We start from the raw sequence: 23,607 nt of genomic DNA, 5'->3' as shown, positions 1-23,607 counted from the left end.
CCAGGGGTGAGACAGTGTAGGGCACATGCCATCCTCAGGCCCCTTTGAATAAATGCTGCAATGTAGACTCCTAGGAAGCCATGGGGTTCCTCCCCTGAAAACAATGAAGTACCTGATGCAACTACTTACATTTGAAGGGAGAGGAAGCTGATGGAGGAAAGTCTCTTCTCTGCTGAAGGGGACAGGAACTCAGCAGGGGTCAGATACACTTGTGAGAGGGAAGAGATGGATAGAGGACTCAGAGCTGAGATTCCTCATTCTCCACCATCGGCTGCTGCTGCTTCTTCTGCTAGTAGGCAGGGAGCCCCAGCAAATCCCCGCACAGGCATCAGGTTTGCCTGTTGCCCCCAATTCAGATGAGTCCTCATCTCACGAGCCATGGAGGAGGGAAAGCCAGTATATGAGAGAGATGACTGGCTCCCTCAAGCCAGTGTGAGGGAGAAGAGGGAGGAGTTGAGCTTCCCCATGCTCTCCCTTATTTTAACCCCTGTTTGCAGCCCAAATCACATGCAAAATCACAAGGATGAATTGCTACAACAGCCTTGAAAACATACAACACTAAATTCTTCTCTCAGTTTCACCAGTGTAAATAGTTCTCTCAGTTCCACCAGCTCCACTGACTTTGGTCAGCAGGGAAGGGAAAATGTTGACTTCAGTTGTGTGGAGTGGAGTTTGGAGAGCTAGATAATGAAGTCCCTTCTACAGCTGGGCAGATGCTTTCCTAGAACCAGGGCTGTTTGGCAGAAGCAATGTATGCAGGAATGGACAGATGACAAATACGTCTAGGAGTGACAAATATGTCAGTTTGTCGATTCACAAATGAGTCACCACAAGCATCTGTTCATGTGAAAAGTGGAAAGGGTTCATTTCTTCCTGACACTCATATCAGCAAACCAGCCTCCACTGAGAGGCAGCACAAACACAGTGTGTTATGAATGTTTCACTGACAGAGAAGCCATTTTACCAACGCCCACATATTCAGCTCATCAGACCTGACCAATGTTCCGCTGGAGCATGGTATGGGGCATGCACAGTGGTCTCCTCTGGCTGCACTAAGCATGTTTTCTTTTTCTCCTTTTTATGAAAGTAATTAAAACCAAGATGATGCAGGAAAAGTTGGTGCCCAGCTTGTAGGCACCTATTGCACCACCATGTGGAACAGCCAGCTTCAGGAAGGACCTTTGGACTCCAACTCATCTGATTGGCCAAGACTATCAGAGAGACGGAAGGCCCCAGATTCATGCTTTCTTGAACACCTCCTTCTGGTTTATCAGTGGAATGTGATCCCAGGTTTGTTATGTGGCAGCTGACGTGATGGACAAGGAGACAGTGCTCCTACTTCCTGCCAAAACAGGGCAAAATGGCCTTTGGCCATTTTGTGGCCCAGGGCAAATGCACCACAAAAATGCAGCAGGTTACTGATGTGCCTGTTTTGTTCTTTCATTTTGTTTCTCTGGGAGCTTCATGTGCTCCTGCAGCCACCCTAGCAAACTATTCCATATTTTTTTAGTGGAGAGAACGTGCATAATGTTTTGTCCCCCCTTCCCACACACACTGCCTGATTCTCACAGTGATTTTACACTGGTGTCACTCCATCACCTTCATTGCAGTTGTTCCTGATTAACACAAGGGTAAATGAAATCTGAATCAGGCGCTTTGGGTCTGCATTATGTGTACATGAGATTATTATGTGAAGGGTGAAATTTTATGAAGACTCCATCCTGATCATATAGTTGGATTTAGTTCTTTGAAAAGCCATTATTTTTTCTTATCTATCTCAAGACTCTTACAAATATATTTAGAACAAGTAGTAGCTTTGATTGATTTAGTTAATAGGAATATAAATCTTATTGTGTGTTTTGTGGCAGGCCAAAGATGCTCTTGTAAGAACCACTATCTCTTAAGGCAAAAGGTCCACCTTCCCCTGGGCCTGGCCACTTTTCCTTTTTGATACTCTCCAAAATGAAGTTTGGCAAGATGCAAACATAGGGCCAGATTCTCTGTGTCACTTTTGTGCTTCCCAATTTCTGGATTTGGCCCCTTGGCTGCTGTAAATTGTGCTGTCTTGCAACAACCCCCTACGGCCATTATGCTGTTGCAAACATAGACAGCAGGCAGCAAACTGTGGTCCTTTTCTTTCCACAGTACAGCCTCTATTCCACAGGCTGTAGGGAGAGCAGCATAGAGTCAATGCATCAGTTCTACACTGCCAAAGGACCCTCCTTACACCCAGGAGATTCCTGAGACCTGGCGTATACAAAGCAGATTCTAGCCCATTGGAGCAAATTCGGCTTTCAGTTTGCAATAGTAGCCTCAATGAGGTTGCTCCAGATTCACATCAGTGTAACTGAGCATTACATTTAGCCCACTAAAGGTATTACAGAAGATTGAAACTTTCGGGTGGAGGTGGTCAACATTTTACATACAAAATGTTGTGGGTTTTTTTTAATGAAAAATGCCGTTTTCATCAAAATGGTAATGTCTGCAGGGAAATGTCAATTTTCAAGGAAATTTTGGGATGGTTTACCATTGAAAACACTAGTCTGAGCGGAAACTGGAAAAAATATTGGCTGGAACAGATGAAAAGTTGCAGTAAAACCAAAACATTTTCCCCCAACCAGCTGTTTTGACTTTCAGTTGCTGAAAACTGAAAGGGGTTTTTGTTTTTTCCCCAGTTTTCTCGTTTGTAGTTTTTCAACAAAACCCTGACAAATTTTGTACAAAAATGTTGACAAAGAACAAAAAATTGTTTGTGTGTGTCAAAAAATTTCACAGGCAAAAAAAAAAAGGGGACCAGCTCTACTTTCAGGTAACTTTGCCATATTAGAGACTTACCATCAAAATGGGTCTCACGCACTATTTAAAAGGGTAGCAGTGCCAGACCAAAGGTTAGATAGGCTCTGATGTACAGTGTGAAATTAAGTTTTGTAAACATTCACATTTTGACTCCTTGTAGGGCAGAGATGAAAACTCTGGAAGGACAGCATTAAAAAACAACATTTTAAAACAAAATATAAAGTACTTATTTTGAATGAACTTGTTTAAAATCAGCAATTAAGTTACAGCTTATTAACTGAATTAAAATTAATTACACTTTAAATGAAGTTTCCTGTGTACAAAATCCACTCATACCTCTGGAATAAAATATCGTTTCTAATTAATCACATTACTTAGTCTTTTCAGTATTCATCACCTTTCCTCAGAGTGATAAACAAATGACACAGTTGCTGAGAGACTGGGAGAAACTGCAGTGAAACTGAGTGCATTTCCTTAGGATCTACAGTTGCATTTGTTTTACTATAAGAAAACTGAATCTGTAAAAAAAAAAAAAAAAAAAAAAAAAAAAAAGTAAATATTCTTGGCTCTGTTGACACCTGTCCCCGATTTTTCTGCATACATAAAATATTTTCTCTGTATGCATTTAGCTACAAAGATGGAACACGACAGATTAGCTTTTCAGAACATCATATGGGGCTTAGCCACACAACCCCAACTGACTTCAAATGGAGTTTCATTGTTGAAACCACAGCCACATGCAGCAATTTTTAATGTTTACTGCAGAGAATTAACTGTGTGTGAAATTCATGGTCATGTTACTCAAGACTTATTCCTGAGGAAGATGTGACAATGAGGGCACAGAAAGGAGAAGAGTAACTTATAGTGATCTGGCATTCTGTGTGGCAACTTCTGACATCATTTACACGGATACAAATGCTAAGTAGCTCTGAGGTCAATTGAAAGCAGAATTTAGTCTTTTTTGGTACTCAAGCACTTTGACTGAACATAATGAGTCTGCTGCTCCACTTATGCTGGTGTAAATCAGGAGTAATTCCAGTGAAGTGGTGTAAAAATAGTGTGAGTGTGGATTAGGCCCAATGTTTCTCACTTTCATCTCACAGACACTGATGCAATTGACTTAATGGAGCTGTAAATCCTAGTAACTCCATTAAAATCAATAGAGTAACATTAGTGTGAGAGGAGAATGATGTCCCATACTATTGTTTTTGTAACTACAGCTTCTCAAAGTAAACAGTACTGGGCAAAATTCTGTTCTCAGTTACATTGGGGTAAGTCTAGAGTGACACATTTGCTGTTATTAATGTACACCAGTTTAAATGAGGTTGGCCCATTGATACTAGAGATAGGCCTGTACTAAACCACTTTATCCAAACATCTGAACTTTGGGGGCATTAGGATCCGGATTCAGATCCTAACTCTGCAACGCAGGTCTACCTCTAAACATCAGTAAAACATTCTTAATTGTGGTAAAATATGAATCAACATTAGCAGAAGTAGGAAAGCACAGATTCTTAGAGGAAAGCAGGACCCTTAAGGTCTAATGTCTACACTGCAGCTGAAGGCAAATCTCCCAGTCTGGTTAGACAGACTCGCACTAGCAATGGCTTCTTGTCTACTCCCACTGCACTTATCGACTTGCTGTATATGTTTCTATCAGCTTGATCAGTTTCCCAGGGATGCCATACACTCTCAAAACATATCATAACCCTTTCTACCAAATGCTACCAAAAGCCTGTTTGAAGTCGATAAAGGTGTTGTAGCAGGTTTGGTTGTGTTCTGTGCACTTCTCCAATATCTGTCTTATCACAAATAGCTGATCTATCGTACTTCATCCTAGTCTAATCTGGTCTCTCCCTCTGCAATCGTCACTTCCACCTATCTCTCTAGTCTCCTCTGCAATGCTTTTCTCAGCACTCTCAATACATCGATTTCTCTGTAGTTCTTGCACTCATTCTGATCTCCTTCTTAATAGGTTGGTACTGTTATAGCTTTCCCCCATTCTCTCAGCACTTGCTCTTGTTTGTAAATCTTGTTGAATAGCTTGTACATCACCTTTATCATGTGTCCCTCACCTGCCTCCAGCAGTTATGTCATCACTTTCTGGCACCTTTTTCTTTTTCAGATTTCCTATTGAGATCTTTACTTCTAAGAATTCCAACATCTGCTCTCCCTCATTTGTAATGGAGAGCTTTTCCAGGACCTTTTCATCTACTGTGTTCTGCAAATTGAACAGCTCTTCAAAATATTCTTTCCATTCATTATTCTTTGCTTATTTTCCCACACTTGTCTTTCACACTGATATCTTCAACTCATATATCTTGCTTTGTTCTCTTGTTTTGCTTTGCGTATTCTGCTTGTTTACACTGTTCACCAAAGACCATGTTTTTCTGGATATCTTGCTCCTTCAGTTTGTCCATGCGATAGTTCTTAGCTCTCAGCACTTTTTTGGTTGCTCCCAACCTCAACCTTATTGACGCCAGCACTAATTTATGATCCAATCTGATATTAGCACAAATGATCGGCATGACAACACACTCAATTTCTATCTGCGAGTCACAAACATAAATTCAGTCATGTTCTTCATTTGCCCATCAGGTAATATCCACGTCCACTTCCTCTGCATCTTTATTTGCTGAAATAGCTTGTTGGTTATCACCAGGTTGTTCCTTAGGCAGAAATTTAATAGCTCTTCTTTTTAATTTTCTTCACCAAGTCCAAATCTGACCACTGCTCCAGCCCAGGAATTCTAGGCCGAACCTACTTTCGGATTAAAATCTCCTATCACCAATAATGTCTGTCTTGAAACGATTAGTATTGCTTTCTGTAGATTATTATAAAATTTGTCAGTTTCTTCCTGAGTGCTGCTGAGGTGAATGAATATACTTGTACTATTGAGACTGCACAGGATTTGATTCTGAATCCTGCCTTCAACGTACAAGGAGATATCATCTTAAATGCCATAAGAGCCTGGTTTGCCATTGGCTTTGGCACCAATGTGACTTTGTCCCAGCATCCACCATCTTCTCTTCCCAATGTCAATATCCTGTGTTCATTGTAGTAGAATTCTCCTTTGCATTCCTATCTCATTTTGCATAGACTGACAATTTCCCACTCATATCTTATCAACTCATGCATTATTAGTGCAAGGTGCTCCAGCCTGGTATAATGTTCTTACATTCCATGTTCCGATAAATGTCTCCTCCTTTTGAGTCCATTACGTAATTCCCTGTTCTGCATGTAGCTATGTTTGTTCTGATCACATCCTTTTCACCCCCAATTCAATTTCTGAGCAGTGAACACAGCCCTGGTTTGTCTGGGCAACAACCAAGCCAGCTTACTTTTGTTTCTCTTTCCATTTTTCATTCAGTTTGTGTGGTCTAATATTCACCAAGTGTTCAACCACAACTCCTTGGCTTTGTGGTTGACCAGCATATTGTAATCTGACTGTAACAGTGCTCTGAGCTATCCACTAGCTTGCTCCTGTACTGTTTCTGCCAATATTATCCTTTGGAACTTGGTTTGCTGGTTTCACTGTAGGAGATTTCATACACTTGAGAGCCAAGCGTGCCCATTCACTAGCAGTTGTTGCCGCTAGCTACCCAATAGGTTTAGCATGCCAGCTACTCAGAGGTGATACCTTTTGAGCTCACCCCATATACACCCTACTCTGTTACATTGGTGTTAATCAGGAGAGACTCCAAATTCAGTGGCATGACTCTGGTGTGAGACAGGTATGAATGAAAGTAGATTCAAGTTTATGCATGCTCCACCTTTCTTCTGAGGCTATTGAGTGACACTGCAAGGCAGATGTGTCAAAAGTATCTGTGTTCTGTTGTAACCTTGACCTGTAAATATATTTTGAGGAGCTGTAGTAGGTTCTAAGCAAGTACAGTAATTAAATATGCAGCAAAAATAGAGGCCAGAATGATTTATACGATATATGCACCAGTGGTTTGTGGAGAGAGAGATGTATCGAAAAGAGTTTTCAATTCTTATCTCACATATATGAATAAGAGCATCTACAGGTATACTAGCTAAGAGGAAAGAGCAGCAGTCAATGCTTATACTTCAGCGGATACATGTGTAGTCAGGAAGAACTTCCCCTCCCATGACACAGTACTGCAAACATAGGTATGTAATGACCATTTAAAATCTACCTTTGAAGCATCCGCTATTCAATGTCACACTAGATGCCTCATTAGTCTGTTGCAATAAAACAATTCCTGCATTAATCTTAGTGACCGCAGCTCACCTCATCAGTTAACCATAGAAACAAAGAAAAACATTATTTGCATAAAGAAAAGGAGTACTTGTGGCACCTTAGAGACTAACCAATTTATTTGAGCATGAGCATGAGCTTTCGTGAGCTACAGCTCACTTCAGCTGTAGCTCACGAAAGCTCATGCTCAAATAAATTGGTTAGTCTCTAAGGTGCCACAAGTACTCCTTTTCTTTTTGCGAATACAGACTAACACGGCTGTTCCTCTGAAACCTGTCATTATTTGCATAGATAATGGCCCAGATCTTCATAGGTGTTTAGTCACCTAAATACCTTTGAGCGTCTGGGCCTATGTGAGTAATAAAGACTGAGGTGTAGATCAGCAAAGCTCAGCTTGTCTAATATTATAGCATATTATTAGAGCTCAGCGCTCACTTTTCTCTTCTCCCTACCCACCCCTTCTCCCACAGCTATACTCCCATTTGAGCTCATCTCCTACCCAATTAACTTCCTGATAAGGGGCACACCTGCAGCTGCTTTAACATCAAAGCTTTCTATCATAGAATATCAGGGTTGGAAGGGACCTCAGGAGGTCATCTAGTCCAACCCCCTGCTCAAAGCAGGACCAATCCCCAATTTTTGCCCCAGATCCCTAAATGGCCCCCTCAAGGATTGAATGCACATCCCTGGGTTTAGCAGGCTAATGCTCAAACCACTGAGCTATAACTCCCCCAACATAGTGTTATTGTACATAGTTTCAGAGGAACAGCCGTGTTAGTCTGTATTCGCAAAAAGAAAAGGAGTACTTGTGGCACCTTAGAGACTAACCAATTTATTTGAGCATGAGCTTTCGTGAGCTACAGCTCACTTGGTGTTATTCCTGCCTGGGATGGTTGAGAGAGTAAAGTTTGGCAGAATCAATGGCAGGAAAAGCTGTGGTCTATTTTAACTCACATTTTGAGTTCTGTTCTCTGCCTGACAATGCTACAGGTTCTAGATGTATTCTGAGGGAAAAATAAACACCCTCAGGGTAAAATCCTGTCCCCCACTGACTTCAGTGAGGCCAGGATTTCACCCTTAATGTGTTTTTATCCCTCTTCATAGCTAGAATGAAGATGTTGGTGCATTTATGATAGTGCCATGCTGTGGGAATACAGTAGCTGCTATAGCACAGCAGGTACACAGCCTGGGTTTTGACCTTCATTGAAAAATCTTATCATTGTATTAACCAACTGTACGTTGGCAGTTTTGGGGTGTAGCTTGCCTTAAGCTAACAAAGACATCCAGATAACATTGATTAAAGACTTCAGTCAACACTGCGTCAGGGTGCACAAGTGTTTATTTTTTCTTCAAAATGCAATCTACGGATCTGCAAGGCAAATGGAACTGTGCTTATTGTCTGGGGGGTGGGGATTCATAGCATGAACTAAAGCTGACTGGAAATCTTTGACAAAATAAAATTTTGATGAGTCAGAAGCAAATGGAACTTGACCAAAATTTGTGAAACTTCCCCTCACACACTTTTCAACCACCTCTTGTAATAAGCCAACTGTCAGTCCAGCAGTGACAAATATTATTATATCATTGTTCCTGAAACACAGTTGATATGAAAGATGCTATACTAATTAAGGACCCAATCCTGTAAACATATTGGACATATTAATCCTGGACATATTAATATTGCTGACTACCATGGGAAGACCCACTAAAACAATGGATCAGCTCATTATGCCTGGAGCACATTGTTTACGAGAAGAGCACGTCAAGTTGTACATTGCCAATTAGTCATGGGACAGCATTTATCAAAGCAGGCATAGAGTAGAGCACTACAAATTCCAAGCTGTAGCACTGTTATGCAGGAGTATTATTGTTAAACTCTGGATAAAAATGGCAACTGTTTCAATATGTCTTTCATAGAAGTTGATTTTTTTCAGTACACTATTTTATAATAGAACTAAACAGGGCTGAGTGTGACTAGTCTATCAGAACTTTTTACATTCCTGAACCAAACCCATCACCATGGGGTCTGAGATATCAGTAGTCCTAGATAGACTGAAGGCCTAAGGTTCAAACCACTACCATCCACAATGGGCCCAGTTCATTCGAATCAATGGAGGTTTTGCTATAGACTTTTATGGGAGCAAGTTCAGTCCATAAGTCTATAGAAGCCACTCTGGTTTTCACATTGCTATAAATCAGGAGTAACACTACTAACGGCAATAGAGCTCATCTGAATGTACAACAGTAAGTCTCTTATTTGAGGGAAGATGCTGGATGTTTGAAAGACAGATGCAAATCCCCACAATGTGCCCAATATGTCAATAATTTCCCATTAGATGGAGAAGTTACTCCTGACTTACATCCCTACAGCATATTGGGAAAAGGAAAGAGCTGGGGCCTGCCTGAGCGTCTCTGATAATAGCCCCACCCCTGCATGACACTGATGGGGATGGAAACATTTTGATTGCATGTCTAGTATTTTTATTGTATGTATGGCACTCCAATGGCTTGTGGTAGACACCTCTGCCCTGTATTGTGATTGCCTCCACATTTACTGCAAACATAGCTGGTCTCTGGTTTGCTTACCCTTGTGTTTTGTCTTTCTGAATTAGCCAGTCTTAGCCATCTTTAATTAGATGCACTTCATCTCTTTTACTGCTTGCTTACACTTTCATTTAGAAAGCAGAGTTTCACTAACCCTGCATAACCCTGCAAATATCCATTTTTCTTTGCAATGGCAATTCCATTTCTTATGATAATCTTGTACTGGCCATACATGATAATCTTGTAACAGGACGTATTATCAGTTACATTACAAATAATTTGCCCTCTAATTAGCCCTTCTGTTAATAGTACATAACTTAGCTTTATTGCTTAGGTGTGTAACATAATGGTCCATAATCTTGCCTGGCAGTTGGTTTCTTGTAAAGAAAATATGCCTTTCCCAAATATCCCACTCTATTTCTGCAGTTTCCACAGTGTATTAGCTACTGGACACACACCCAGAATGACCCAGTCCCTGCCCTGAGGAGCTTATCATCTAAGAATATGATTAGAAATTTAGATTGCAATGTACAGCATGGTTTTAATCACAGCTTTCTTTACAGGGAATTGGGCATAAGATGGCTTTTCTTCTTTTGAAATTTCTTTGTATTTGACATAGCAACATCAAACAAAATGCAATTAGCTTACTTCTTAGTTAACTAACGATCTGTTTTGTGTCACAGATCTATTATTTTCAGAATGGACAGGCTTATGAATATGGAGAGTTCAAGAACAGAATAAATGGGACAACAAACCAAGGAAATGCATCAATAACAATCTCCAACATGCAGCCCTCGGACACCGGGTTCTATACCTGCGAAGTTTTCAACCCACAAGATTCAAATGGACGGAACCAGAAATCAGTGGCTGTCAGTGTACTGGGTAATTTATTTTGCATTGTGTTTTTATCACATAGTGTTGAATTGGGATTCAAAAATGCACCACAGGGTACCCAAGAGAATAATGTAATGGGGAGTGGATGTGAACATTGGCATCTTTTGGTCAGTTAGTGCAGTGGGCCCCCTGGAGCTGTGCGATGCAGTAACTATCATGGTAAAGAAACAGGACTTATTTTAATTGATAGAAAGATTCTTTTTCCGGGCTGCTGGACACAGACAGAGCCAGTGGTATTCTCCACCTCCCAGACAAACAGCACCCGTGCTGCCTCATGTGATGGGTATGTCTACACTGCAGCTGGGAGTAAGCCTCTCAGAGCAGGTAGACAGATTCGTGCCAGAGGGGCTCAAGATGGCATGCTAAAAATAGCAGTATGGTCTGAAACCTGTCCGTATGGACATTGTGGCTTGGGCTGGACTTCAGGCTTTCGGGAGGTTCACTCCCAGCTGCATGTAGACCCACCCTCTTCGTCCTGGCCTGGATGAAGCAATCATGGAAAGGACTGCTGACTACATTGCCTGTGGAACATTTCTCATCCCTAGTGAACAGGGTGACATGTTTATGCTGAAACCTTTGCTCAACTAATAACTACACTCACCTGTCGTAATGGCCAGTAAAATCTGAGTCGCCATGGGAGTCCTCCATGTAAACCTTGCTGCATTATAGAGCCACCTATTATAATGGCCAGAGAAATATACGTCCCTTTGGTAGCTGTTACTACCCAGCTTCACTGGGTAGTAATTAAAACACACTTTTAGTTGGGAACCACAACCACACCCTGAAAACATTACCTGAGCTAGGATTGCTGGCCTAGGCTTTAAGGCGGAGCCCAACGTTTTAAAATTTGGAAGCCTAAAGCAGCTGTGAAAAGCAGGCCACTTTTTGATATAGTTTTAGGTCCCCAAATCTGAAAATGCTGGCCATAGTAACTTAGAATCATAGAATATCAGGGTTGGAAGGGACCCCAGAAGGTCATCTAGTCCAACCCACTGCTCAAAGCAGGACCAATTCCCAGTTAAATCATCCCAGCCAGGGCTTTGTCAAGCTTGACCTTAAAAACCTCTAAGGAAGGAGATTCTACCACCTCCCTAGGTAACGCATTCCAGTGTTTCACCACCCTCATAGTGAAAAAGTTTTTCCTAATATCCAATCTAAACCTCCCCCACTGCAACTTGCCTAAGGACACACAGATAGTCATTGGTGGAGCCAGCAGTAAAATCCAGAAGTCCTGGTTCCATAAACAGTCCAAATGCTGCCTCTCTATTAAAAAGTCTAATCAATGTAGCTCTCTGTTCTGTGGTGTGTACAGAGTACACATCAGCTGAAAGAAAGCAATAGTTCAACCCTGAACAGATAGTTGAACAAGTATGAAAAGCAATGAGAGAAGAAAAATTTTACTTGCTAACAAGATAAATGTTAATACTAACCCCATCTAACAACTATCCACATACTCTCTGGATAGTTGATTAGAGGGAGAAGTCACTGCATATGTGAAAATGGCTCCAACTGTGTCATTTGTCTGTACAGAAGAGACAATTAAAGGCAAATGGAGATAAATCCACTGGAAGAAACAAATTTTCAAAGCACAGATATTAAAACCATCCTGAAAAACAAACCAAACAGCAGTTACTCTGCAGCAGAATAATAAACAAGAGCATATATGAGTTTGACTCAAAGCTTGAAAAATGGGATTGCTGTTTTCCCTAGAAAAGCAAGCATCACTGCTTGTACTTATACATGCAAAAACTGGGCCAGATTAATCACTGGTGTAATTCCACTGCAGTGGAGTTACAGAAGAGGCCCACAACAATATGTTTAAATTGTGTTAAATGGGTGACGTGAGCAAGCAAACACAGGAAATTAAAAACAACACAGGTGTAGCTCAGAGTAGGATATGGCTGAGTACCAAAACAGAAAGGTAGCATTTTGCACAGGTGCCAATGACTCTACAGGTGCCAAGCAGTGAAGAATCAGGCTATATAGATCTTTGCACTCATATGGAATAGACCCACTTACACCATAAATTACAATCCCATGAGACAGAAAGTGATTTGACTGGGATGAAAAGTGACACTCGTAATATAATTGAAATAACTGATAGTCTTTTCTATCAAGAAGTAATACCTTACAGCCTTTATAAAAGTATTTAGTAGGATAAACACCATGAAAGGCAGTAAGAGTTTTCCCCTGACTGTTCACTTTTCTTTATTGCTGCTCATGTCTATGTGGGAGAGATTGTGGTCAGACTACTGGGCCAGGATCTGATTTGTTATACTGGTGGAAATCTAAAACAACATCACCAAAGTCAATAGATTATTTACACCAGTGTAACAAAGTAGAATTTGGTCTAGCAAGATTTTGGCCCAGAATTTGTACCCATGGTCTAACTATTTTTCCTGCTGTTATTTTACAGTCAAACCTTCGCAGCCTCACTGTAGCTTACGGGGAACCCCTGAGACAGGCCACCTTGTCTCTCTCTCCTGCTATTCTGAAGAAGGGATGCCTGCGCCTACATACCAGTGGTATAGAGTATCAGGGGAGACCCTCAAACCCATGACAGAACAACTCAGTGAGTAACTTCCTCAGTACTAGTGTGTAACGTGCAAGACCTAGAGTGTGATGGCTTGAACCATGCCGTCAATATTCTAGTCAATATAGAAAAGAATGCATTTCCCCCCTTTGTGTGCAATAATGTGGATTGAATTTATTTTTAACCTATCAAAACTTACTAACAGCCATTACATAAATCATTAGCCTGGTTTTGTTGATTTTACAATATATAATGCTGCTGGCCTCAGAGAAGATAATTATGTAAAAAAAAAAAAATTCCTACCTGTGATAGTAATGACACCTCAGCGCATTAAAATGAAAAGAACTACAACAATCTAATTTACTGATTTTTTTTTTTTTTTGTAATCTCACTCACCTTGGAGTGAGTGAGACGCAAATTTATACTAACCTTATACTCAATGGAACTCAAATTGTAGTTTTGTTTTCTAGGCCCCTGCATCACACAGACAGAGAGTATCTTGTTTCCTCATTGGTCATTTTGGTCAGGTGCCAGTGAGGTTATCTTAGCTTCTTAACCCTTTACAGGTGAAAGGGTTTTTCCTCTGGCCAGGAGGGATTTAAAGGTGGTTAGCCTTCCCTTTATATTTATGACAGCCCCCATTGTGAAAACACTTAAGCATGTGCATAACTTTACACCTGCAGAGATCCCATTGGCTTCAATGGTATTACCCAAATGAGTAAAATTACATCCTTCTGTGTTTGCAGGATAGGGGACCTGGTTAATGTGATGCTGCAGAGTTCTCTGTAAAATGTTGGAACAATTGTTTTCAAAGAAGATAAATGGTTCTAAATAGATTTGTTTTTAAGGAAATCCCTTTATTTAAATGCTGCAAAATTTACAATACAACCTCCCATGCCTTGTACTAATCATGATTCTTATTCAGTAAATACAAGTAATTACCCATATAGTATATAAACATGCATGTTCGTATGTTTTCCATTTGTCACAGATACAAAAACTGGGCTTTTCATTATTGGTAATCTCACCACCTTTGAAACTGGATACTACCGGTGCACAGCTAGTAACAGCCTTGGAAACAGCAGCTGTGAAGTTGACTTGTCTGCAGCACGTGAGTTCATCATATGAATGGAATAAAATATGCTTTACATACAGCATAATCAGAACGACAAAAAGAGTTAACATTTTTTTAAAGGTAGATTGTTTTGGAATAAGAATTGGGTTGGTGGTCAGGAGGTCCTCAGTTCTCAACTCAACTGGGCCTTGCGTGGCTTTGGGAAAGTCATTTAACCTCTCTGCCTCCATCTTCCTTCTGTAAAATGGGCGTACTAATGTATACTTAGCAACATATCTCACAGGAGTGTTGTGAGGCTTAATTAGTTAATGTTCCTAAACTACTTTAAATAGCTAATACACTATACAAATGCCAATATAACACCACACCCTGGACTGGGTTGTCAGCAGCAGGGATTTGAATCCAGAACCTCTGGATCTATAACCACGAGCTTCTATAGTATGAGTTAACTGATAAACCTAGCTCTGTTAGATGGAAGGCTGTAGCAGCCTCACAAACCTTTATGTGGTTCAGTCAGTAGAGGGGGACACAGAGCCACACTGAGTAAGCATCCTGAGTTATACACACCTCCTATCTAGGGAGATCCACCCATTTCAAATCTCTGCATGGATCGCCACTTTGTAATTCTCCATCCCTGGGTGGTTTGTCAGCAGTGGGGATTGAAACTTGGACCTCTGGATCTAAACATGAGTCTCTAATTGGCTTTGAGCAACCAGATCCAGGCCTTAGGTCTATTGACTTCAAGCTCACAATCCCAATGGGGCCTAGAACACTTTACAAACACCATTGAAATGCTCCAGTCTATAGAGTGGAGTGTTGCAGCTGTTTAATAGTGCAACATTAGGCTGGAAAGAAAGAAGAGTACCTTACCCCTATTGTTCTCAGCCTGTGGACTATCAGAGCTCTGTGTGATCTTACCTGTTAGTCAGTAGAATTAAATGTTCTGAGAACGGAGCAACAGGGGCTTGGGGTGGGTCCTTGAGATAATTTCTCTCTTAAGTGGTCTGTAAAATAAAAAAATTGCCTTGCTCAAATGAAACTACCAGAGAGATGTTGGTAGATAGACTGTAACGATGTGAATTGGAACTTGGATAGGACACCAGGCTAACACCCATGAAAATGACCTAGGATCCTTAGCGATCACAGACAGGCAGGGCTTGCATTTTATATCTCAACAGAGAATGGGAGATAGAGGCTATCCAGAATTAAAATCTTGTTTGTAAGGGTTGAAGAGCCAAACAGCCCTCCATATTGTCGAACAGCAAACATCTTCTCTCTCCTGTAGCCAGTCATAAAAGTGGGGAATGGATTATTTAGGTTTGTTGAGCCTCCCACTTCTCTCTCCGTCTGCTTGGGTAGAGAACAGCTAGCAATATAGTGCCACCTAGCAAGAAGCAGGGAGGCAAAGAATAGTGAAAGCCTGACTCCCCCTTTCCTGAAAGCATGGATTTTAGTTCTCAGCTCTTTGAGCCCAATATCTTCTTTCCATCTGGTACCCCTTCAATGGGATTATCTCTATACTGGTGGCTTTTTAAAATTAACACTGTGCACATATTTTTCCAGATTCAGAAGGTGGTCTCATTGCTGGAGCATTAATTGGAGCAATTCTGGGAGCAGTTGTTATCTGCATTATTGTCTGGTTTTTAACCAAGAGGGAGAAGAAAAAGGAGACAAAAGAGAAAGCAGCAAATAGTGAAATGCAGTAAGAATTTTTGTTTGCTTGATTGTAAGACAAACATTTCCTGACCAACCCCCTCAATAGAGATGGTCAAGATGGATCCAAAACCAAAACTACCGCAAACGTTTCTTTGGAACTAAGTCAAATATGGTGCAATAACATTTACAAAGTAAGACTATTTATTTTTGTCTCACTTTGAAACTGTTATTTATAGCTTCTTGCAGTGTTGGTGTACCTGTGTTGATCCCAGGATATCAGAGAGACAAGGTGGGTGAGGTATTATTCTATTCTTTTTCTTCTCCCTCCTGTTTAAAAACCTGACAATAATGCAGCTAATACCTCACCCACCTTGTCTCTCTCTCATTATAGCTTCAACAGGAGAGATTGAGGGAGTCCCACATCAAAATATCCCATCGCTCAGTGGCTAGAGCACTTTCCTGAGAGATGTAGGAGACCCTAATCAAATCCTTTTCCTCTCTGAGTCAGAGGTGGATATTGAACCTGGGTCTTCCATATCCCAAGTGAATGCTCTAAGCACTGGCTAAAAGTTATAAGGTGGGTGGCATCACCACTCCCTCCAACTGAATTGTGAATGGAAACTGATCCAGTAGGTGGCCTCTGAGCATGCCTACCAGATCACACCCTGCAGGCCAGAGGCTCCCCTGTAGGCTCCTCTACCTGTTTTCCTCCCATTCGTGGATTGGGCTGAGGCTCATGCAGGAGACAGGCATCTGGACTCCTAGAGTGAGGCAGCAGTGTGCATGTCCAGAAGCAGAAACTTAGATGCCTAGGGGAACTTTTACCATGAAAATTAAGGTGCCCAGTAGGTTTAAGTGCCTACAGGGTTAGGCAGCAGCCAAGTATGAGTGTTGTGGATCACAGTGCAGCCTAAAACTGGGTTTTAGGTGCCTAAGTGACTTTGTGAATCTGGGCCCAAGTGCTTGACTAAAGCATATCTTCCAGAAAAGCATCCAGCCTTGATTTGATGTGAAGACTTCAGGATATGAAGAATCTCCCACTTCCCTTGGGAGTCTGTCTAATTAGAGTTTGTGTGGCTTTAACTTCCAGCCATTGTATCATAATACTTTTATGTACAATGGGGAGCTCTAGGTGCTAGTGTGTAATATAATCAATCATACTATAGCCATTAGGTCAGGGTTTTCTAAGATGTTCCTTTTGGGAGGCTCTATTATAGGGAGGATTTCAATTTGTTATTAACTAGTCTAACCCTCATCTTGCCTTCCTGTAGACCAATGTCTCAGAAACAACAGGCAAATGTCGAATATGTTAATATACCCACCCAAGAAAATGAGTCTGTTGCCACAGCTACACCAAGCAGAGAAGCTAATGCAGCCAATGAATACTCTACTTCTAAGGAAGTTGCTGCCTCTGGAATGCCTGAAAATGATGAGATGCAAGGAGTGGAGACACAAGCAAGAGCCTAAAAATTCTACTGCAATTTCCTTATCTGCTATGGACCCCATCTTCAAAAATGTTGGTATTGAATTAACGCAAGAAGGAGTGTGGTACACATCTGCATTTGTGGTATTAATCACAAGGCAGGAGTTTGAAGGGCATGCCTTCAACCATCCCAGAAGTACGCATATCCTGGCCTCATTTTTCAATTTTGTTATTGCACTTATTAACTATCTAGCTATGACTGTGTACCAAATATGAATGACAGCATAGCTAATGTCTCCATTTATCCAACCCATTTGAGAATATTAATTTTAAATGGGTTTGGAAAGACAGACAACACTGGAGCTTTCTTCTTGGCTGCTGGTGAAGTTATGTGATGGCCTGTAAACACAGGAGTCCCTTTTCTGAAAGAAAACGGTCATTGCCAGCCAATCTGAAGAGCTGCATGTGCTGAGAATGACACAGGACAACTCTCTTAGCAAATACGTTACAGTGTCTAAGAACCTGATCCCGCACCTTGGAAATCAATGGGAGTTTGGCCACTGACTTCAACAGGTACAGGAGCAGACACTTAGAGCATGTGTTCGTATCTGCCTCTAGTAGCCATCCCCAGCAACAGAAACAGCCTGCCACTCACTCGCAGCTAATGCAGTTACACCTTTAACTAAAGAAGTGCTTTGGTAGGAATGTTGCTGAAGTTCCTGAGTTCAATTATCACTGATGATCAGAGTCTGTATGAATGGCTCATTAACCAAAACAAGAGGGTATCAACATTTGAGGCAAACTCAGAAATTCAGACTGATAAGGTGCTAATTATGATCTGTACTATAAAAGAGGGTTCTGTTTTGGCCAACTAACATTATTTATGAAATTCCATATCTATCACTTTGCTATACTCTAGTGAGTTCACTTTATACATACAGACACAAATTCCACATACTGTTGTACAATGTACTCGGACACATTTTTCAGTTTTGTTGCCTCAGTTGAAAATTGACTGGACTAGATGATAGGGGTCAAATCCTGAACTTGCTGAAGTCAATGGCAAAATCTCCACTGAAGTCAACAGTGCCAGGATTTCACCCTAGCAGGTATCCAAGCCCAAATATCTAAAACGTCAGGGCCAAATCTAAAGTCATTACTCAGAGCTGTCTCAACAGGCAAAACTCCCGTTAATTGTAATGGACATTTTGCCTGAGCAAAGATTGCAGGTTTGGGTCCTTAAATTCCATGATCATTATGAGGTTACCTGAAATTTTCGGTAATCTTATTGAAGTTGCCTTGTGAGTATGACAAAAACTACAGTACTAAACAATCTCACTAGGAAAAAAAAAGTAATGAGGCAGTACAAGCTGCTCATTGATTATATGTCATTCCTCACCACAGGTGAAAAAATGTTTGCTAACGAAATATTTCAAGTGAATGCCAGACAGAGGGAACCCTCTACCTAGCTAACAACAGTATAAACTTTATTAGTAAAAATGTTTCCACTGTAATAGGCAAACCCTATGTAGCATTTTGCTCCTCCTAGCATGCAAAATACAAGTGATTTTATCAGTGACCCTGTTTATAGCTACATTTTTTTTGTTTGTTTTTAATTGATTTTCTCACGTCTTCAGGTTTGATACGGACATTTAAAAAAAACTACCTACTGTCCTTTGGCTCTATAAAATAGCATGGTCTTCATTTTTATAAGCATATTGTGTAATCGTATAGATTAACATCTCTTCTTGGTTTTCTTCACCTGATCTCTTTGCTTTTTTTCCTTAACATAGCTTAGTAAATTAAGTTACAAGGCCTTATAACGAGAAGAGGTTACTATGATTTCTGCAATAATATAGGTCATTTCAATATTCATGGAACTACCACTAGTCACACATTTGCTGAATACGAATGGGATCTGCAGCCTACGTAAAACTAATTGCAAATAAAGTGTGCGACAGCAGTTCTCAGCGAATATAAAAAGCTAACTTCCTAACATCAGTTTTTCTAATGCACCTCATCAGAATGCTAGATTGACTTTGGGGGAGGGGAAGTGGGGGAGGTTTTTCAGACAAAGTAAGTTTACGTGGGTGTATTTTTACTAAGGGAGGTTGATATGTTTCTTACCATTTTGGGATGCATCCAGATATGACTGGAACAGAGCTGGCTTCAAACATATGGGTTATGATGATGTAGGATTATAACTGTGCTTTTGCTTTCCGTGAACATCTTGGCAAATTAAATAAAAAATATCAATCGTGTTTGTACAGCACAGAAACCCATGAAGAGCTGCATGAGTGGTGGACGCTATTTTTCAGAACTTTGCTCTGATGCGGTAGACATTTTTTCTTGTGTGACCCAACTATCTTCTCTGGGGAGATGGGGGAACATTATTAGGTGCCATGGAGTCACAGGGTCTGGTCTATGCCCCAGCCTGTAACCAGTCTCCAGGGAGTGACCCCTTTAATGGGCCAGGCCCCAAGGACCTACACAGTTCCAAACAGGCAGGTCCATGGCCTCCGTGACTCAGCACCAGCAATCCCTGTCTTTCTCCTTGGCTCCCTGCAGCAAATCCAACCAAGCCAGAGTCCGGTGGGAGGCTTGTGCCGGCCCCTTCAAGACACAATGCTCACAGCAACACAGGGAGCCTTTTCAAACAAGGTAACGGTTTATTATTACCTGGCACACAGAATCTGAAAGTCCTTATGTTAGCACACAGAGGCAGCAGTTAAGCAATAGTCTATCCTAGTCAAACTAGTGCCCTGATGAGCCCTCTCTGGTCTGGCCACTTGAGTCCCTCCAAAAGCCCCCTTCTTCCAGTCCCTCTGTTGATTTGGGTCAGATCAAGACAGTTTAAAAAAAAGTGACTATTCTTTTCCTGCTCCCCTACCCCTGACAACTCCTGTGTTGTTTCAGAGCAGGGTTAAACCCTTTGCACCTACTGGGTAGCAATGCAATGTACAGAGGGAAACTGAGGCCTGCCTAGGATTCATAAAATTATTACAGACAATTCCTACTTCATCACACTAGGGAAGCTCCATATAAAAAGTCACACAATGTCTCTTAGCCATTATCTCCTGGCAAAAGCAGGATTCATAGGCTGACAGACAGGAATGCAGCAATGTCTTTGACCTGAATAGATCCCAAATAGCCATACAGAATTCCATCCCCACCCCTTTACAGCTCAGGATTGCCATAGTACTCCCCTCTCCCCTAGTAGCATGGCTGACGCACAAGTTATGCTATGCTTGGTTCTCTACTTTCACCCGTGTCCCCACACAGGGGCTGCGAGGGCATGGAACGGTAGTTGTTGCAATGAGCAGCATTAAGCACCTGTTGGAAATACTGCCAGGGAGAAAGCAATATAAAGCTACTCTCTCTGTTCCCTTCTGTCCTACTGTATCCCATCTCCCCATAGGAGCCGCACAGTTTTGATGACACACTGGCTTCACTACTCTCTCTACAACAGCAATAGGGGCATTAGAGTAGAATTTCACTCCTTGCAGCAAGGTACTCATACTTATAGATGAGTAACAGACTTCATTATTGACATAAATCCCAAACCAAAGATTACTTTACTGATCTGAAAGCTCAAACCTTGGACATTTTAATACTTAACCCTATCACCACCAAAACCTATACAATGATTTAGAATACGTAATCATTCTGATTTAGTTTGATTCTATATTTCTCTCCATCATAACCCTTTGCAGTAATATTATACAGCTCTGACAACACAGGGGTTAGGACATAAGAACGAAGGTTATAGTCCTTAGTTCAGAAAGTTCCTGGAATTTAGTATTTAAGAGATGCAGGTTGAAAAGCAGCTTAGCCAAAATCATTGGTTTCTCTCTCTCTCAATTTTGCATGTCAACAGCTTATTATTAAAGAACAAGTTTTGCTTGGACCCTACCACTCTCTCCTGAGAAAACTTAAAACTGCATTTTATTTTCTAGTGTGGAGATCACTTTGTATGAAGTGTTCAGATACAATTTTCTGGTTTGCTTTACAATTGTTGGTAGGAAACTGCAATCCCTTTAGTCCATTATACAGAAGCAGTCACATTGTGAAAGTTTTATTATCTGGTTTTGTGACTTTTCCTTGTAACTGAAGGATAGACTGATTCTATTTACATGCAGTCTCTCTCTCCCACATCTCAGCTCTGGCAATATTTCAGCTTACTGATTTGCTCTTTTATTTGACTTATGTGCATAAGTGATTTAGCTAATGATACAGATTCTTTTGTTACATATAAGTTTAATAAAGTTTGCCATTACAAAACTTTATTATATTGTTCACAAGAGAATTTTGTTACGTAAGCACCCTAACCCCACACAAACAAACAAACAAAAAAATCCACCAAAAGGGGGGGGGGGAGAAAGGGTGTCTAAGAAGTCTCACTGTCATCTCTTAAACAGTTCCTTGCTGCTAAGTCCTGTGTTCTCAATTCTGTGTTTCCCTAATTCTGAGATGCTTTTTCCATCAGTGAATTATGTTAATCATATGCTTCCTAAAGCAGTGCAGGGGCAATGTCAACTCTGTTCAGGAATAACAACAAACTGAATGTATTGGTCACGTAAAAAGGTTTTCTATTACCCATTCAGTGTTCATCAGCACAAACGTAAGACATAGGACACTGCCAAGGAGAAGCCATCAAATGCTTGGTTAGCAGACAAGGCCACAGGACTACATCACTTCATTGGTTTACTCCTCTGACAAAGAATGGTCCAGAGGGGAGGGAACAGCATGGAATTCATTCACAGTAAAAAGTACTATCTATTCATAGCCTATGAATATAACTTTATGCAACTCAGACTCCCCCCGAAAGGAGAATGTGAGGTGGATACGCTACTCTCCCACTACTCTGAAAGTTCATATTTAGGAATATGAAATTACTGGAAATTGTCTTGCCATGAAAGCTTCTTTTCATCCAAGTCAAAGCTAGCTCACAGCTAAGTCCGAGGCCCCTCTGCCCCCCCCCAAACAAAAGAGACAAGGAATTAATGGAATGGTGACAGTTTGACCTCGGAGAAGTGTTCCTATTCCAGAAGAGTTCAGCTCCAAGTTATGAATGTGCACTGCTGTGGTCCTCCGAGGAAGAGGAGGACTTTCCAGAAGAACTGGTTTCCAGAAAGACCAGTTTTATTTCGTAAGTGTTCATGGGACTAGGAGGAGCTTCTGCTGGAAGGTGCTTTACAGCCACATAATCACAGCAGGGAAAATTCAAAGAAAGCTAAGTAAAGTAATAACTCTCACTATAGGGATGCAACCTCAGGGTACTGCTTGGAACTTTTGTTACAATTATCACCTACGAGACTATTAGTACAAAAACCAGTACATGCCCATGAACACCACATCTTTCAGTCATACAACAGTTTTATCTTCCTATAACTAAGGAAGCAGAAGTTGCTGCTGGTAAATAAAGGGTGCCCTGGACTATTGATATTAAAAAGGTAAACAGCACATTAAATGTCAGAGATAATATTACACAGTGGGATGCACCAAATCACCAGCATTGACAGCTAAAGAAGGAACTGCAAAGAGATTTGAGCAAGTACATCTGAGGAAAAAATCCAGAACACAGATATTCAATGGGCACAACACCTCTTAAAAGCTGGGATATTAAATAAAGGCACATGAGGATAGCAGACAGTAAAATTAGATGGGAGCTTGCAGTGAGACATACGGGGCCAGCAGAAAGCAATGTAATTAGATGACAGTGTCTCTTAGGGGGCATTAGCGAGTCTGCATGTACATTACAAGACACAGTTTGAGCATCTCAGAACCAGGAAGTGTTTGACAAACTGAAGGGAACATCACAGACTAGAGGGCCAGACAGACCAGGCAACAAGGACGTATTGAGAGTGAAGTATTCATAGCTATGCCAAAAGGGGGTTTGACAAATGAAAGGGGTGGCAAATAGAATTTACTTCTAGAAGTAGTTGAAATGGTCGTGTAGATAACAAGGAGGGAGAGGAATAATTTAGAGTGGTCTGAAGTGAAATACGAATTGGATTAAACTGAAAATAACAACTGTGTAATATGAATACCAAGAAGGAAAAAGGAAAAAAACACCAGCTCCTTTACAAGATGCAGAACTGATTGGAAATTTTCCAATCGAATTTTTTTTTTTTAGGACTGTTTTCTGAAGTCTCCGCTCCTCAGCAACCTGCCAGGCAAACTGACCTTGAATTTTGGCTTCCAGAGGTCCCAAAATAAGCTCCCTGCGATCCCCATCAGGTGGGCTGCTGAGAAGCCAGCAGCCTGTATGTCCTGGGATCCCCAGCTCCTCGGTAACTCATCTAGGTGGGCAGCCAGGGATTCCAAGAAGCATATTTTGTTTTGGAAACACCTAAAACATTGTAGTTCTATGGAGGTTTTTCACAGAACTTCAATTCCATTTTCTGGCCAGCTGTAACAAAAAGTAATATCAGACTGTGGAATGGGCTTCCAAAGCAAACCTA

The 23,607-nt window shown here is 41.1% G+C and overlaps 1 protein-coding gene across 7 annotated transcripts in view; it reads left to right on the top strand.

Moving 5' to 3' along the window:
* The window catches only part of VSIG1 (V-set and immunoglobulin domain containing 1), a 36,437-nt gene extending 15,008 nt beyond the window's left edge, over positions 1-21,429 (top strand). For 5 of the 7 annotated variants that reach the window (XM_075132509.1, XM_075132514.1, XM_075132511.1 and 2 more), the window contains 4 exons: positions 10,246-10,444; positions 12,873-13,028; positions 13,981-14,100; positions 16,992-21,429. In XM_075132509.1, the coding sequence (XP_074988610.1) occupies positions 10,246-10,444; positions 12,873-13,028; positions 13,981-14,100; positions 16,992-17,419 (903 nt within the window). In that variant the 3' untranslated portion in view covers positions 17,420-21,429. Of the gene's footprint in view, positions 1-10,245; positions 10,445-12,872; positions 13,029-13,980; positions 14,101-15,627; positions 15,767-16,991 lie in introns of all 7 variants that reach the window. The other 2 variants (XM_075132513.1, XM_048865507.2) reach the window with 1 other exon arrangement.
* The last annotated feature ends 2,178 nt before the right edge of the window (positions 21,430-23,607 follow it).

Source organism: Caretta caretta, chromosome 9 (genome assembly GCF_965140235.1).
Source record: "Caretta caretta isolate rCarCar2 chromosome 9, rCarCar1.hap1, whole genome shotgun sequence".
In the NCBI taxonomy this organism is placed as follows: Eukaryota; Metazoa; Chordata; order Testudines; family Cheloniidae; genus Caretta; species Caretta caretta.
The sequence above is the reverse complement of the archived record's forward strand: the minus strand, read 5'-3'. Positions and strand labels throughout refer to the sequence as shown.